The sequence below is a fragment of the Rhincodon typus genome, chromosome 9 (genome assembly GCF_021869965.1).
Source record: "Rhincodon typus isolate 14 chromosome 9, sRhiTyp1.1, whole genome shotgun sequence".
Classification (NCBI taxonomy): domain Eukaryota; kingdom Metazoa; phylum Chordata; class Chondrichthyes; order Orectolobiformes; family Rhincodontidae; genus Rhincodon; species Rhincodon typus.
The window spans coordinates 42,345,631-42,363,916 of NC_063340.1; the positions used below are offsets into that span (position 1 = coordinate 42,345,631).

General features: G+C 38.9%; 1 protein-coding gene across 2 annotated transcripts in view; it reads left to right on the forward strand.

Annotated features, from left to right (window-relative positions):
- LOC109929138 (polyribonucleotide nucleotidyltransferase 1, mitochondrial) overlaps window positions 1-18,286 on the forward strand; it is a 58,698-nt gene that overhangs the window by 10,481 nt on the left and 29,931 nt on the right. Inside the window, exons 3-11 of one of the 2 annotated variants that reach the window (XM_020528938.2) lie at window positions 3,095-3,169; window positions 3,245-3,350; window positions 4,122-4,171; window positions 6,471-6,534; window positions 10,245-10,292; window positions 12,708-12,821; window positions 13,816-14,002; window positions 15,763-15,814; window positions 15,904-15,961. In XM_020528938.2, coding sequence (XP_020384527.2) covers window positions 3,095-3,169; window positions 3,245-3,350; window positions 4,122-4,171; window positions 6,471-6,534; window positions 10,245-10,292; window positions 12,708-12,821; window positions 13,816-14,002; window positions 15,763-15,814; window positions 15,904-15,961 — 754 coding nt within the window. Of the gene's footprint in view, window positions 1-3,078; window positions 3,170-3,244; window positions 3,351-4,121; window positions 4,172-6,470; window positions 6,535-10,244; window positions 10,293-12,707; window positions 12,822-13,815; window positions 14,003-15,762; window positions 15,815-15,903; window positions 15,962-18,286 lie in introns of both variants that reach the window. The other variant, XM_048601129.1, reaches the window with a different exon arrangement.

Sequence of the window (18,286 nt, forward strand, 5' to 3'; positions counted from 1 at the left end):
CACTGGGCAATTTAGCATGGCCAATCCACCTAACCTGCACATCTTTTGGACTGTGGGAGGACACCCACGCAAACTTCACACACAGTCACCGGAGGCTGGAATTGAACCCGAGTCCCTGGCGCTGTGAGGCAGCAGTGCTAACCACTGAGCCACCATGCCACCCCATATGGTTTGGTAGTCCTGTGGCACAGTGGGTGTATCTTGGACTCTGAACTAAAAGCTCCTGTTTCAAATACCGCTCCAGACATTGGTGGTCACAGAAGGTACTTGTGAGCAACACGACCAAAGTCTCCCTATAAACCTGTGGCAGACTGTAAGTGCAGGAGAATCTCTTGATCAGCCATATTTGATGTGGAGTTCAAGTTATAACTTCTGTTAACAGACTAGCAATTTGCCCCAGGAAAAACCAAGCTTTTTGTCTGGTTCATGTATCTCTAGATATGGGAAAGTCCCAAAATCTAAGTTGACGTCACCTAATTTGGTACTATGTGAACATTTTTTTAAAAAAAACTTCCTCTTCTGAACTATTCAAACTATGGATGTAGAGACTGGATAAAAATTGAATCCAAGTATATTGTGTCAGTTTCTGAGTGTTAAATGACCATGAGTAATTCATCAACCCTACTTATTACGCTGCGTATGCCTCCCACGTGGTGTAACACGTGCATTGGATATATGGCACAGCAACAAACCATTCAAGCATAACTAGTCCATGCCAGTGTTTATGCTTGACTCAAGCCTCCTCCCATCTTTTCTCCCCTGAAGATACCTTTGTTACAATTTATTCAGGTTTCCTTTTATGCTGGCAAAGTTTCTCCTTAAATATATCTCTGAAATCCACTTCAATCAGTCCCTACTTTGAAGCAAGTTCACATTTTTATGACTGTCCCATATTGGATTTCTTTGTCACTATTTTACTTTTTAGCATCCAGTTATATTCTTCCCCATGAGGGGGAACATTCTCTCTCTATCCATTCTATCAAAACCTTTCATAATTTTAAAGAACATTATTTAGACACATTTCAAGATTTTCTTTTCTCAAGATGTTCTACCTGTCAGCTGTTTCCTGCTATGTCAAGCAATGCATTTATGAAATCTTTTAGATTTTCTGAGCAGTCTCTCCAGTGTCTCATCGTATTTGTGACAACCAGCAATGCACGCAATACGTGTTCGAACCATAGTTTATTACAGGTCTTGTTTAGCTTCCCTACTTTTCAATTCTATCCCTGTAGGCATGATGCCTAATGTTTGGTTTTCTTATACCCTGGCTAACCTGTACCACAACTTCTGGTTAACATTATCATAATTTGTTCAAATTAGCTTCCTCCTCTATACCTTGGGATAGGAAAGGTCATTTTAAGAGTAGATTTTCAACTTGTTTGTAGGTACAAGTGATTGGTTAAAGAGACAGGAATCTATCATGCCGTGATTGTGCTTTTTATTTCATTTGCTGTCAGGATATGGGTAGTGTTTCAAGGTGCATTTATTGGAAATTCTGAATACCCTGAGACCTGGAACCTTGGATCTCAATTACAGCAATCTATGTATCAATAGAATTATTTCATGGAGACTTTGCACTAGTTTCACTTGGGATGCCATAATTGCAATAATAGGCTGAAATGTTAGAAAGCGATCATATAATGTTGTGTTTAAAAAAAAGAAAAGCGAAGTCTCAAGAAAGGTGGCTGCAGGTTCAGGTTTGCTGCTTGGTAATGCTACTCCACACTCTTAGAAACCAATTTCCGATTGCCACACTTGTTATGATCTAGCTAGCTAAAGCACACAAAATGAGAGGTCCAGTGGACGGACTTAGAGAAGACTGTCACAAAATTCTAGTTTTGAACAAATAACAATGAACTTTACTCTGCAATATTAGAAAAGTAATGTAATCTACAATGTGTATGCAATTTATATTCTAATATCCAATTTAACATGGATCAAATGCCCCAAAGCAGTCAGTAAATAGCAATTATAATCTAGACAGATCCCATGGATTTCTTAGCAATTCTCCCTTTGACATTATTGAAATGGTGGGTCATAAATCTTACTAAACTTGAAAAGGAATCTCAATATTGCTAATCTGACCTTGAAGCTTCCTCTCTGACTGCCCCATAATGGACTACATGAACTACTGCTCCCATTGCAGCCGATCAGGTTCCTTTCTCGGGTGTACTCTTCCCCTGCATTCCAAAACTGCACTCTAATAGTCATTCACAAGCAGAATGTGAGCTGTTCACTAAAAGCTAGATTTTATGACGTAGTGCTAAATCTGCATGCAACCCATCCCAGGTTCTAATCTTTTTCAGTTTCTTCAAGCAAATACTACTTCTAAGGTTTTCAGTTCTCACTATCTCAGCTGCAGTAAAATATTAATGCTCATAGGCTTCTGCCTGGTCTTTCTCAGCTTCCTGTTGCACAGAGCGTGTGACTTTCCCGCTTACTCCCCTCCCTGGCAATACTTGAGTCCAAAATTTGACTCTCTATTAATTTTGAGAACTTGTTCCCAACATTTCTAAAAGCACAGAGCCATTCAGCTGTTCTTGACTCTTAAGCCAGTTCCCCCCCTACGTGGGAGCTTTGTAGTTCAGCTGCTTTCCCAGCAGTACAACTAACTGTAGAACTTCTAATATGGAGTCTACATCTTTATCCTTCTCCTACTAACTGTGTAACTTTTGAACTTCTCTTCAGTGACCCCTCAAAGTGTCCTCAGTGACCTATCAAAAACCTTGCATTCAGCCCCTGTCTATTGCTGGCAGAATGAAATATACAGTCAATTGGAGCATCCTTGGATCTGCGTGCAGCCTAAAGGTTACATCCTAGCTGTGCTGGAAATGGATTTCATTAAAACACTCTGCTGAGCTGAGTGATGAATGGTATTGTATCAGCTTGCCCAATTGTGAACTCAGCTGTGTAATCATAAGGAATAGCCATTTTGAAGTACAGAGCATTAAATGACAAGTAATTGTAAATGATTGGCAATAAAATTGTGAGAAAAACGTAAATTAGTGAAATATGTGAATATTTGTTTGCGTTGATAATTTGGAAAAAGCCTTTTGAATTATAAATTGCTAATTTCAGTTTTCTCATCATGAAGTTAGGAGAGACATCAGTGATGGTTACAGCTGTCAGCAAAACAAAGCCTACTGCATCTCAGTTTATGCCATTGGTGGTAAGTTTTTCTTAACATTTAGTATCTGGTTGATCTTGTAGAATCTGCTGGAGACTAACAGACTTTTTGTAATAGGTCGATTACCGTCAGAAAGCTGCTGCTGCTGGAAGAATACCAACAACCTATTTACGTAGAGAAATGGGCTACACAGATAATGAGATTTTAACTAGCAGAATAATTGGTAAGATCATCTAATGCAGAATAGGCTTATTGCAGCAATTTTTCTTTGCAAATCCATTTCTGCAAATACCTTGTGATACATGCAGCAGCAATTTTATATTTTTCCATCCCTTGACAGTAAGGATGAATACTTTCTGGGAAAGTATTTTCTGAATTGTTTACATTTCCAATAAGTACAGGAGCTTTAAAAGTAAAAATATTTTAAAATGTAACATGATATTGTTTTGCTCAGATGTGGTCTATGCATTTTATGGAACTTGTCAAAAGTGTTTAGATTGAATTATAAAAATGCTGGGTTTGATGGATAATTACCTCTGCCAGTGAACTCATTGACGCCAAGAGAATTATCACTTTTAGCCAGCAATCAGTTAGTTGCCCTCCGTGCATTAGCATTTTCGTTCCTAGTTTGTATTTTGAGAGGAAAACATAAGTGGTAAGCATAGAAAGCAGTTGAAAGGTGCCTCTGAACAGCAAATGCAGAGCAGCACTTAATACCACAAATAATGAAGTCTTTGCCCCAGTTCAGACTATCTTCCCCATTTGTCCAATTGAAGGAAAACCATACCAAAACAGAGAAACTCAGCATATCTGGTAGCATCTATGGAGGAAAAACAGAGTTCACCTTTTAAATCCAGTCACCCTTCTTCAGAAGGTAAACCATGACAGATGGAAAGGCAGGCACATGAGGAAAATGTAGGATTATTTTCCAAGGCTTTTGTAATTGGAAATGAGTTCAGCATTGTAAATTATTTGTTTTCTGTTGCTTCTTCAGACCGTTCAATCAGACCACTATTTCCTTCAGGCTATTTTTATGACACGCAGGTAAGTAATGGATAAAATTAACAATTTGAGACATTTTTGGGAAAACGTACTTTGAACACATTTGCCAAATTATCAATTTTGCCTATATACTTTAGTTGAAATATCTATATTTAACCAGGATGTAAATGCTATTAGAGAAAATTATATCATTTTAAAACAGTGACTGAAACACATTCATTACTGTCAGCGAAACTTTATAGCAGCTGCATAATTGTATGTGCAGCTCCTGTAGTTACAGACGTTGCTTTATTGTTTCAAAATTGTTTCTTGTTCTTTGTTTGTATAATTGACTATTCAAAATTATCACAATTTATCGCTTAATTATTTGTAATGTAGTTATTTTTAACATGGCTATTAGCGTCACATTAATGATGTATTTGAATATCTAAGAACTTTTCAAGTATTTCTGAAAGTATGTATTCCATAAGATATAGGAGCAGAATTAGGCCATTTAACCCATTGAGTTTGCTTCGCCATTCAGTCATGGCTGTTATGATTCTCAACCCCTTGTCTTGCCTTATCTCTGTAACCCTTGATCCCCTTATCAACAAGAACCTGTCTTCTTAGGCAATATGTTCCACAGATCCACTGCCCTCTGGCTGAAGAAATTTCTCCTCCTCTCAGTTCTAAAGGGTTGCCCCTTCACTCTGAGACTGTGTCCTTGGTTCCTAGTCTCTCGAACTGAAGAAACATCTTCACGTCCACTCCGTGCAGGCCTCTCGGTATTCTGTAAGTTTGCCAGATCCCACCTCATCCTTCAAAACTCTGAGTGTAGACCCAGAGTCCTCAACAAGTCCTCATATGACAAGCCCTTCAAGTCAAACTTCCTCCAAAGCCAGCATATCATTCCTTAGATACAGGACCCAAAACTTTCAATATTCCAAATGCAGTCTGACCAGAACCTTATACAGCCTCAGCAGTACATCTCTGCTTTTGTATTCTTGCCCTCTTGAAATGAATACTAACATTCCATTTGCCTTCCTAACTGCCAACTGAACCTGCATGTTAACCTTAAGAGAATCCTGAACTAGGACTCCCAAGTCCCTTTGTACTTTGGATTTCTGAAGCCTTTCCCCATTTAGAAAATAGTCTATCCTCTATTCTTACTACCAAAGTGCGTGACCTCACACTTTCCCAAATTGTATTCCATCTGCCACTTCATAGCCCACTTTCTCAGTCTGTCACAAGTCCTTCTGCAGCCTTTGTACTACTTCAACACTACCTGGTCCTCCACCTATCTTTGTGTCCTCTGCAAACTTAGCAACAATGCCCCTAGTTCCTTCATACAGATTGTCACAACGTGGTTCTGGCCCTAATACGGACCCCCTTGGGACTCCACTAATCACCAGCTGCCATCCTGAAAAAGACTCCTTTATCTCAACACTCTGGCTTCTGCTAGTCAGCTAAATCTCTATCCATGCTAGTTCCTTTCCCCTAACACCATGGGCCCTTGTCATATTTAGCAGCCTCTTGTGCAGCACCTTCTGGAAATCCAAATAGGTCACGTCCACTGGCTCTCCTTTTTTTAACTTGCTCATTGCCTCCTCAAAAAATTCTAATAGATTTATCAGAAATAACCACCCCTTGGTAAAGCCATGCTGGCTCAGCCCTGTTTTACCATGCACTTCCAAGTACTCATCTCTAATAATGGACTCTAAAATCTTACCAATGACTGAGGTCAGGTTAACCGGCTAATCCTTCCTTGTCTTCTGTCTCCCTCCCTTCTTAACCGGGTGGTATGTCAATCATTTTGCAGTCCTCTGGCAACCTCCTTGAATCCAGTGATTCTTGAAGGGTGACCACCAATGCCTCCACAATCTTTTCATCTATCTCTTTCAAAACTCTGGGGTGTAGTCCATCTGGGTGATTTATGTTGTTCAGTCCTTTCAGCTTCCCCATCACTTTCTCCTTAGTGGTGGCCACTATACTCACCTCTGACCGTGGCTGTCTTGAAGTTGTGGTACGCTGCTCGTGTCTTCCGCAATGCGTACTAATGCGAAGTATCTATTCAGTTCCTCTGCCAGTTTTTTTTTTGTGTTCCCTGTTTCTACTTCTCCAGCCTTGTTTTCCAGTTATCCAGTGTCTTCTCAAGCCTCTCTCTAGCTTTTTATATATCTAAGAAATCTCTTGCAGTCATCTTTTGCATTAGTAGCTAGCTTACTGTCATATTTCATCTTCTCCCCCTTTGCAGCCTCTTTGGAATTGCCAGTTATTGATGATTAAAACATGCCACATTTGTTTGCAGAAATATTTGTAGTCAGGTTTTAGACTGAAGGTATGATTCTTTCTTTTGTTTAAGATTGTTTGTAATCTCATCGCAGTGGATGGTGTCAATGACCCTGATGTACTTGCAATAAATGGAGGTAAGTAACAACATACCTTGGAATAGTTACTTTGAATTGTTATTGATTACCATGGGGATGGACCATGATGTTATTGAGAAAGGATTTCCAGAATTTTGACCCTATTTTGGTGAAAGGGTAGTAGTGAATCTCCCAAGTCAAAATTGTGTGTGACTTGGAGGTGATGTTCCTATAACGCTAGTTTTCTCCACAAAACCATAAGAAATAGGAGTAGATTTTGCACCTTGAGCCTGCTCTGCCATTCAATATGATCATGACTGATCCGACATTTCTCACATCTGCTTTGTAGCCCTTTCCCTATAACCCTTGATTTCCCCTATTAATCATGAACCAATCTATGTCAACCTTAAATATTCAAAAGGGTTCTGTCCCCATAGCTCTCGCTCTCTGAGAAAAGAAATTCTTCCTGATCTCGGTCTTAAATTGGCGCCCTTTATTCTGAAACTATGCCCACTGGTCTTAGATTCTCTTATGGGGGGGTAATATTCTCTCAACATTTACACTGTCAACATTTACAAAGCCGCTTAAAAATCCTATGTTTCAATGAAATCACCTCTCCTTCTAAACTCCAGTTTGTAGAGTCCCAACCAGTTTCGCTTTTGCTCATTAGACAAACCCTCCATACTGGGACCACCCTTGTGAGCCTTCTCTGAACTGCCTCCAATGAAATTATATTTTCCTTCTTGGTGGTGATGTTTCTGAGATGGAATATGCTATTGAAGTGTTACTGTGCATCCTTTAATCATAGTGTACCAGTGGTGGACTAAGGCTAGTGACAGACACACTGATCGCCTAAAGTGCTCTCTGTTTGTTCTCAGAGCTTTGTTACTGTAGCTCTACCTATTCTGTGAAGTGACTAGCATTCCATCACAATCCTAACCTGTGTCTAGTAGATAGAGATGAAGCTGAGTTCTCATAATGTTAAAGAACTGTTGTGGAGCATCCAATCTGTACTCTGCACTTCCAGACATAGTATTGATAGTGACTGGTGCAGTAGAGCTTCTGGCCACTTGTGAGACCTGGTTTCCTACTGTTATGGCCATCTTCCATTGGCCATGAATGTAAATAGGAGTGGAATCTCCATTGACTTCAGTTTTGTTAAGACTCCTTGGTGCCAATTTCTGTCAAATTCAACCTGGTGTTGAGGGGAGCCAGAATTGCCTCAACTCTGCACACGTATTTAGTTACTTTTATTATTGTTGCGGATCGCTTAGGAAAGTGTGCTGAATTTCAAGCCCCACTACTCCTGGGGTTACCACGAAACTTAATGATTTAATTAAGGCATACAACGCCTCTAATTTAAGTGTCTGTAAGAATCAAGCTGACAGAAGGCACTGATCACATTCCTGTACTTAACAAGAATTGCTACTTATTACAAAGTATATAGCTAAGAACTATCAACATATGGATCTACTAGCTAAAACTGTAAACCCTTTTAAACTCCTAGATACAGATACAGACAGACCTAGATAAACTAAAAAAAATTGGTTCTATGGGTGGATGATAAAAAACCTTGGAAAGGCAATACATTAACCTATATCCACAGGATTCATTGGGATCTTCCTTCTGTCCTGCTGAGATTTTCTGTTCTTCGGTCTCCCTTCTCCAGGTTCTTTTACTTCTTCACAGGAGGTACAAGGTGGTTGGTACACTAACCGCAAAGTCTCTTACTTACTGGTTAAAGGCAACTGTTACGGTTGCAGCAATTGCAACAAGTGGTGAGGGGAAAGTAACAGGAGTTCTTCAGACTTCAGGTCTTTTTACTGCAGAAATGGAGTGAGTCTTGGGGCCAGAACACTATTCTGGTAAAGCCAACCTTAGCTTATAGGAATTTACCACCATTTATGCATTGCTGATACTGCAGATAAGTGTTTGAAGGCGTTTCCTTTAAAATCTCCTTTGTCAATGTCTATCAAAATTGAAACGAAATGTTGCAATCCGCAAAGCAGTTTTAACATATATCAAACTTTGTGCTGAGAACTTGTAAACACTAAGACCTTGGTAGAGATTGGTATAATGGTGAGAATATCAAACTTGCTACTACATGGAGTGATTGAGGTGAAGAGCTTGGATGCATTTAAGTGGAAACTAGTTAAGTGCATGAAGCATGAGGAACAGAAGCATAGAAGTATATTAGGGTGTGACAAAATAAAGTCAAAGGAGACTTGTGTAGCGCATAAACACTAGCCACAGATCTGTTGGTCAAAGCAATTTGTTTCTATGCTGTGAAGCTGACATGGCATTCTTGTATATTTTAAAGGGAATTCATCCTGGTCCCATAGTAGAAAAAAAGGTATAATTAATTGTATTAATTAACTCAGTTTTTTTTTTAATTATTTAATTGTTTTCCCACCATTTACTGTCCTTTTTTATTTATATTAATAAATCATCTAGATAAAGGGCCGAGGTCACAGTGCAGGATACTACCAAGATGTAAAAGAGAAGATGAGGTAACGCAGGAAGAAGTCATTAAGGGATACCACCCAAAAGTTGTAGGAAGCGGGAAAGGCTGAGGGAGGTAAAAAGTTTTAGTTTTGATCCTTTTATGGGAGGTGGAGGAAGCATCTTTAATATTTTAAGAAATGAAGATAAGCAGATTTTCTGTTTTTTTTTTTGTACTGATGCAACAACCATTTGATAACCGGTAACTTGGCTACTGATTTCCACCACTCGCTCTCCTCCACCCCAGCATAGCCAGTGTGATTCCATTAAGAATCTGTCTGAGCATATACCATTAGAGTTTTATATCTTGAATTTTAGTGTTGGTTCTAATATCTGATGGAGAAGTCACACAAATCAATCTGCTTTAAAGTTGCAACAATACACACTGGCCTCGGGTTTTTTTTGTTATCACAATTTGCTGAATATTGCCGCAACCCAAAATAATCACAAAATTCAAGACCAGATTGAATTTAACTCAGCTTTACTTGAAGATAACTAAAAAGTAGTTTCATTTTTTTAAGAATCACTTTAATTATTTTAATATTGAGTTAGCTAAATGATGCTACAATTTAAAATGCTTAGTTTTTATGATAAGCTTATTTTCAGTGGAATTATTTAAACGTTACTAGATTATCACATTCAACTATAATGCAGAAAGTTTTCAAAGCCGAAAATTATTTTCAAATTGCTGTTTAGAAACCAACTGAATTGCACAAATTCATGTCAGACCTACCACCAGCAGATGTGCAAATGAATTTAAGCTGAAAATCAAGGTTGGTGGGAGAGATGCACTTTTCTTTAGGACCGGTGTAAGTTGTGCTGAAATTATCAATTGTCTTCAATGTAAAAATTCTCTACCACTCTTTCTAAAACTTTTCACTTCAAGTTTCTACAGTTAAAGCCTAAAGTTAGCACTGTAGTTGTAGACAACAAGGTGCAGGGCTGGATGAACACAGCAGGCCAAGCAGCACCGTAGGAGCAGAGAGGCTGACGTTTCGGGCCTAGACCCTTCATCAGAAAAGTTGTAGCTTAGGTTTTGAGGGAAAAGTTGTTGTTGCACTGCTTTTCCAAGTTCAGTTAGGCAAAGTGTGGCAGTTTTAAGCACTCACCATTATGGTTTACAGCGACTATATGAAAACTCTGAAATGTGATTTGTTGATTTATTTTAATGTATCCAATAAGTGTTTTTGATTGTGATCACTTGTGTTACTATATTTTCATACATACCAGAGTTTCCATGCTCAAACTTTTCCATTCTATTTTGACAGCCTCTGCAGCCTTGGCATTGTCTGACATACCATGGAATGGCCCTATAGGTGGGTAATCTTTAAAGCCAGGACTTCTGAAGTCAGCCTGTGTTCTTAATTTGAAATGTTGAATCGATGGCAATGCGCACCCTGCTATTAGCTGTTAAGATGCTACGTGATATTTACAAATACCATAAAGTAAGTTTGATGTCTCATCACCAACCACTTGGAAAGAAAGATTTGTAAATTTCCCAAACTGGGGGGGAAAGATGTCGTCTAAAAAAAAATCTAATTGCCAATTGAATGCAGTGTTAGCAGTATCTAGAAGCAGGTTATTTATGCATATTCTCAACTAATGAAACTAAAATAGTGAGGAAATAATAAATGAATGGCCTCCTTACAAAGGGAGCAGGCGCTAAAAGCATTATGTAGAGTCGATAGTTTATACAAAGTATTAACTAGAGTTTGAAAGCAGGAACAGATGTAAATTAGAGAGATAGTAGGAACTGCCAATGCTGGAGAATCTGAGATTACAAGGTGTAGAGCTGGATGAACACAGCAGGCCAAGCAGCATCAGAGGAGTAGGAAAGCTGACGTTTTGGGTCTAGACCCTTCTTCAGAAATGAAACAGATGTTAGTTCTTTGATTATGGGTAGACAGCTGAGACCTCTTGCTTGCAACTCTTGCATCCTGTAGGGACCTGTGAACATTTCATATGTCTTGGGAGGCCTCAAGCTTGAGGGACAGCTAGAATCACTACAGACCATCGGAGAGGATGATATTTTCCTGGATTATACATTGGAAGTGATCGTCATCCCACCGGCAGAGAGTTCAGGCCAGTAAATCAACAATCCAGAAGATTAGGAAGTGCGGGTATTTTGGGGGTGGTGGCTGTTTCAGACAAGTATTTAGCTTCTGAGGCTGCTGGGAATGGTAACACTTTGAAGGAGTGTCATCCAGATCATGTCATTTATGGGCAAGGAGCTGCATGAGGAGAGCAGTAAACTGTGTAGGAGATTCCATGGTTAGGGGGTGCTGAAGGACATGTTTGTAGCTATCATCATAAATCCAACAAGAAGTGTTGCCTGAGATAGTAGGAACTGCAGATGCTGGAGAATCTGAGATAACAAACCCAGCTCTACACCTGGTTATCTAAGAAGCGTTGCCTCCCGGGTGGTGGTAAAGAATATCACAGAAAAAGCACAGAATATTTTGTGGTGAGGGACAGGGGCGGGGTGAACCAGAAGTTAGTAGGCCTCTCGGCCCCTCGAGCCTTCTCTCCCATGCGATAGGATCATGGTGGATCTGACCCTTCTCGCTTCCACCTTTTTTTGTCCTTTTCCCATAACTCTTGATTCCCCTACTTGTTTACATTGATACGAATGATGTAAAACAAGTGTGTATTGGGGTCCTACTGTCAGATTTTCAGGAGATGGGGAGGAAGTTTTAAAAAGTAGGCTCTCTATCTTGATTGCTCCCTGAGCCAGTTCAACCTTTAGCTGACTGAGAAAGAGAACTTGATGACCAAGGTCTCAAGATCAAGACAAAGGCCATAGTTTAGCAGACAGCAGTGATTCCCCCATGCTTCTATATGTTTCAGGGGACTGAACAGCTCACTGCAAGCACTTAAAACTGCTATAGAAATGTCACCACTGGTGTCTTCATAATATTCTCTAAATCCAGTGACGGAAAAAGTAGTCCAACAGCAGCATCCCCACCCATGCAAGCATGTTGAGCATGGCAGTTGTAATATCACTTAAAACCAAGTCCACTGAGCGGGGCATGGCATTTGTACACACATCTGAAGCAACTCCTCTACTTCAAATTCAGTAATAGCTAGAGATTCACAGAAGTACAGTAGATGCACTTAGGGATGTCCTCGAAACAACATGCCTGAAGAGATCAAACATTCCTTCCAACTTACAGGAGTCTTTGTCAAAATGGGGAAGACTTTTATTTTGAAAGGCACTGAATATCATAGAAACCGTACAGTTTGGAGACAGGCCACTCAGTCCAACAAGTCCACACCAACTCTCCGAAGAGCATCCAACCCAGACTTACCCCCCCCACACCCCCCCCCCCCCCCCCCACCCCCAGCCCTATCCCTGCACGTCCCACAGCTAAGCCACCTAATCTACACCTCCCTGGACGTTATGGGCTATTTAGCATGGCCGATCCACCTAACCTGCACATCTTTGGACTATGGGAGGAAACCGGAGCATCCAGAGGAAACTCACGGAGAGAACCTGCAAACTCCACTCAGACAGTTGCCCGAGAGTGGAATTGAACCCAGGATCCTGGCGCTGTGAGGCAGCAGTGCCGACCACCAGTTAGAAAACTGTCACTGTGGCTGCAAACCAGTATGTGTTCTCTGAAATATTTACTGGCTTATATTTTTCATCAATACAATGTCATCAGTGCTCATATTGCTTATGCCTAACAACAGAGGTTATTAGTGACTGTATTCTGGATTGCCTCTTTCAGGTGCTGTAAGGGTTGGCCTTGTAGATGGAGAAGTTGTAATTAACCCAACTCGAAAAGAGATGGCTTTAAGTACTTTAAACATGATACTGGCTGGTGGACCTCAGAACCGAGTTGGTAAGGATTTGATCTTCTCTAGTCACCTGTTCCCTGCTGATTTTTAAAAAAAAATATAGTTTATGCAGTAAAATATTTACACCCGTTCAGATTTACTAGCTGTTTCAGTATTTACTACTTTGATTTTTGAAAGTCCTAAAGCTTTATCAGGGATGTGTAACTCATTTCATGGTATTTAATTTTTTTTAAAACTGTAAAATATATCACCGTCCAATTATTTAATGTTTATGTATCAGTTTGTTTGTTTCTAAAGTTACACATATTAAGCCAGGAAAGATTTCAATCGCAAGTATAATACGCAAGAAAAGTTGCTCGGCCATATTATAATATTAATGCAGCTTAAAATTGGTGCTAATCAGTGCAGAGCATTTACACACAAACGTCGTGCTATAGAGCATGCAGAAGTTCATTGCCATGTTATTGTGCATGAAAAATTTCAGATCTCTCCCACATTTTTCGGGGTGATTCTAATGAGAAAAATCAGTGGGAAAGGCAGCTCGTAGCCTTGACTGAATTTCCTCATTAATAGGGGGCTAGAAACTTATGTTCTCTCTCTTCGGTCATTTTCAGAAGGATACATAGTGGCATAGAACCATAAATAAACCTAAAACAAGTTTGTAGTTGTGCAGTATGCCTCCTTACTGTATATATCATCCCTGTCATGGTTTAGAGTTCTTCATGCAGGAACAATATTTTGGGGCACATTGGCAATGGATAATGTTATAATATAATTATTCATTTTTGCTTTAAATCCAGCAGCAACTTAACAAAACATTTTCATTGCTATATGGCAGAGATTTAATTTGTTTGTTTTTGACTGCTCAACTTAATTTCAGTCCCATTTTACTTTCTTATATACTGGCAATAAATAATGTTCAATACTTCAAAGAATTTTGAAAACAAGCAGTACTAAAGGTATTTCATACATAGTCATTATGACCTTATTTAATCCATAAGTAAATCAGTTGAAGTTGCATTTTTTTTCCTTTACTAGTCATGATGGATGCAGCAGCAGAGAATGTGTTGCAACAGGATTTCTGTCACGCTGTCAAAATGGGTGTCAAACACACACAACAAATCATATTGGCCATTCAACAGCTAGCTAAAGAACACGGAAATCCCAAAAGGACACCTCAAAAGATATTTGCTCCTCCTGCAGAAATAGTGGAATATGCAAGGCAGTAAGTGTGGAATTCTTGATTGGTGAGAATTGGAAATCTTCATGAATATGATGAACTGTATCCACAGGGTTGCAGAAAGAAGTCATAAGGGTCTTCCACACAATTAAGGGATGCTGTGACCATCACTGCTGGGTGACTAACCTAAGGCTCCATATACTACTAAGAACTGTTAAGTGTAAAATAGTTGCAGAAGATGAAATCCTATACAGTGTTACATTTTTTCATGACTCAAGTAATTGAGAGCTTGAAAATGGCATGCAAATGTGTATGGTTTTTTTCATTTTTAAAACTTGCATTTTAATATTTGTCAATCTTTTATAAAATTGTTTTTTTTTACTTTTCTAGAGCACTTCTTTCCTGTTTTCAGGAGAACTTGTTTAGAGGAGTGAATGTACGCGCTTGAGTCAAATCCCATGATGTTGTTGCAAATCACTGTATCACGGCTTGGTGGCCAGAAATCTCCCAATATTGCTCACCAGAGGTTCAAAGTACTGACCAAACACTTTAATTTGGAAAGGAGGGATGTTCATATACTGCTTTAACACATGATAGTTTACGAGCAAAGAAGCCTTCCAACCGGCATCTGACGATACTGTGTATTTATAAATAATATGTTTGTAGGATCTCAGCAATACAGAGATCTGGGTGCAAACAGAATAACCTGCACAGTCACTTTCTTGGATTAGACTCTGTTAACCCAACCTGTTGGTATCCATATGTTTCTTGCATGCTACTATTTTTATGTTTTGAAATCCACCTAAAAGATGTTTTCAAAATCAGTGCTCTTCTGAATGTAGAAGCAACAAAAGGGGCAGAGTTATGCACCTGTCACTCAAAACACCTAGCAGTTGACGAAATAAGTATAATAACAGACCATTGTTCATGACTTAGAGATCCAAGAGGGAGTGAGAGAGTAATCAAGAAGTGACATAGTTGATAACTGCTGTGAATCTGTCTCCCATATGTATTGCTAGTCCCTTTGTTACCTGCCCTTACTGTTTGTGCAAGAATGATGTAAATTATATTTCAATTTTGAAAACATAAGGGAAATTTCTTTTACATCTGAATTGCTTTTAACTAAAAATATACCAACAATGAAAAGTTATTCCAATCCAAAATGTTGATTAGAAACTATAGTATTTTCTTTTGCCTCCTCCCCATAAATGTTGTTCATGAATCTTCCTTCTATGTCCATAAATACTGGTTCTATACGTAAATGTTCATTAGTTGAATTTGTGCAGCCCTCCTGGCACGGCTATAAAGTTTGTAATGTAGGACTGTAATATAGTACAATGAAGATAACCTGAGTTTTTGTTCATATTCGCAAAAGTTTATTTTTGACGTTCGTGGATGAATGTAATGTCCATTAATGCCAAAAAGCTTGAGTTTGGCTTATCTAAAATTTAAAATATTTCCTTTTTAAAAAGATCATATGTATAAAATGAATCTCTTTAGTGGGTCTTAGGTTATTGCCAATTCCTCAAGCAATGGCCATTTCAAATATAGAACTGACCCAATAGTTCACCACCACAACCCCACCATTGCAATCAGTATTTTCATAAAGTACTCTGGTTTGAATGCTTAATATTTCTAAAGTGTTCTTAACTCTTTACTTAGATAGTAAAGTATATGGGGGGAGTTCAGAGAAGGGGGAGGGGAATTCTCTTAGTGTTGCTAACTAGGTGCATACCTCATGTTTTTTTAATTGACATATACAAGTCTCCAATGAAATGTTAAAATAATTTGCTTTTGTTTTTCAGACTTGCTTCTGAGAAGGTCTGTGGTGTATTTTCAGATTTCACTCATGACAAAGTAAGTCACTTTTCATGATTAGGGTAATTTATAGCAATCTAATTTGGGCTTTTTAAATTAAAATGATTCGGAATTATTTTTCATTTAAGGTTTCAAGAGATGACGCCATTAATAAAATCAGACTTGAGACAGAGGAACAGTTAAGAGGTATGATTTGCATATATTTATTATATAGCTAAATTCTCTATGCTTGTGATCTATAAATTGTAGGCTTTATTGATCACAATTTAGCATATTAGAAAAGGAACTGTGATACAATGTTCTAACTAAAATCTTCCAAGGACTCAATGCTGAGATCATTGAAATATCTATTCAAATTAATGGAACCATTCTCTCTCAAGAAGTTAACTGCAGGCCATGTGATTCATGTGTATCAATGTTTAGATTAATTCACACCTAAAAGCTGCATGGTATTCTAATTGTAAGAGTTAATTCAACATTAGTATTGAAATAAAGAAGAGGCAGAGGACTTGCTGAATGAAAAATGGCCCGGTCCATCAAGTTCATCTACCGTTCTGAGTAGACTACCACACATAGTGTATAATGTGGCAAAGAAGTATTCACCAATTGTAGCAATCATGTTATGTAAACTTATATGTAAAACAGACCCGGATATGAGGATGTGAGAACAAGAGACAGGTGACCGTACTAGTAATCAAAAGACTTGAGAATATTCTAGAGAGGTGCGTTTAAATCCTAACTCGGCAACTAGGAGAATTTAGGTTCAATTATATCCATAGATTTTATTCCAAATATATGATCTGAGTCGTATCAATAATGAGTTTGAATCTATCAGATTGTCAGAAAATTCCATCTTGTTCACTGCTGTCTGTTAAGGAGTACGTTTGCCATCCTTGCCATTACATGAGACTCCTGATCAATGTGGTTGACCCCTAACTGCCCTCTGCAATAGCCTAACAAGCTACTCAATTGGAGTTGGATCACCACCACCTACTTGAGGGAAATTAGGAATATACAATAAATGATGGCGTGCCATTGATGTCCATACCCCAAGAACAAATTTGAAGTAAGCTCAGTGGTGAACAGTTTTGGATATCATGGGTCCAGAGTCACCTGTTCCTTCCACAATGCTATGCTATGCTATGCTATGCTATGCTTGCCGTGCGCCATGTGTTGGATTGCTGATAGACCCAAAATGTTATTTTCTGAAGAAATCTGATTGGCATTTGAATGTATCTATTCCATAATTTAGTTACTTGCTTACCGGAAAGTTGCTTCCTTGGATTAGTTTTGAACTTAACACCTTTGGAATAGAGGATATGTCTGCTGGTTCTACAATTTGAAATAACTTGACAGGACAGAATTTATTGCCTTGCACTATGGTGCGCTTTGTGGTGGTAGGGACCCCAGTGTTGCTGCCTGGCAGCCTCCACCCTGAATAAATCCAAGACAGATTGCTTGTGGATGCCGTTTCCACCCTGCTGGTAATTAAGGCCCTTAGGTGGGTAACTAATAGTCACTTAAGAGCTTTATCCTGCTGCAAACAGTATTAATCCAATGATGGTTGAGGGTTTACTATGTCCAGGAGAGGGGGAAAAATTTGCGGGTAGATAAAGAGAGATCCTCAGTCAAAAGCCATCCGTGCCTAATCAAGAGATTAACATTAGGAAGGGGGATTCCCTGCAATTTCCCTTGGCTGACACTCACCTGTGGCATGTGATCCAGCATAATATGTGGCCTTGGGTGGCCTTGTATTGTTATATTAACCCAGTGGAACATTGCATTAATGTTCCTTTGAAAATTGGTATCTTAATTTTAAATCTAACAACTGACACAGCATCGACTACCATTTGTGGAAGAGCGTTCCAAATGTTTACCACACTGTGTGTAGAAGTGTTTCCTAACATCTCCCCTGAATTTTCTGACCACAATTCTGACGCTATGCCCCCGAGTTCTAGAATCCCCAACCAATAGAAACAGTTTATCTACCCTGTCTTTTTCTGTTAATATCTTTAAAGACTTCAATCAGATCAACCCTTGACTTTTGAAATTCTACAGAAAATAGCCCTAACTTATTTTGTCTCTCCTCTTAACCACTGAAGTTCAGGTATCAATCTTGTAAACCTTTGTTGTACGTCCCCCAAAGCCAGTATATTCTTCGTAAGGTGTGGTGCCCAGGTATGCTCATGGTGCGCCGAGTGGAGTCAAACAGGGTTTTAAATTGCTGCAGTATAACTTTTGCATCTTTGTACTCCAGTCCTCGAGATATAATGGCCAGCATTCCATTAGCTGTCTTGATTATTTTCTATACCTGTTTGTGACATTTTAAAATCTCTGCATTTGAACCCCCAAGGTTCTTTGGATATTCACAGTATTTAACTTCATGCCATCAAGAAAATACCCTGATCTATCCTTTTTCTGTCCAAAATGGATAACCTCACACTTGCTAACGTTTATCTCCATCTGCCATAGATTTACCCATTCCTTAGTCTATAATATGCCTTTGTAATT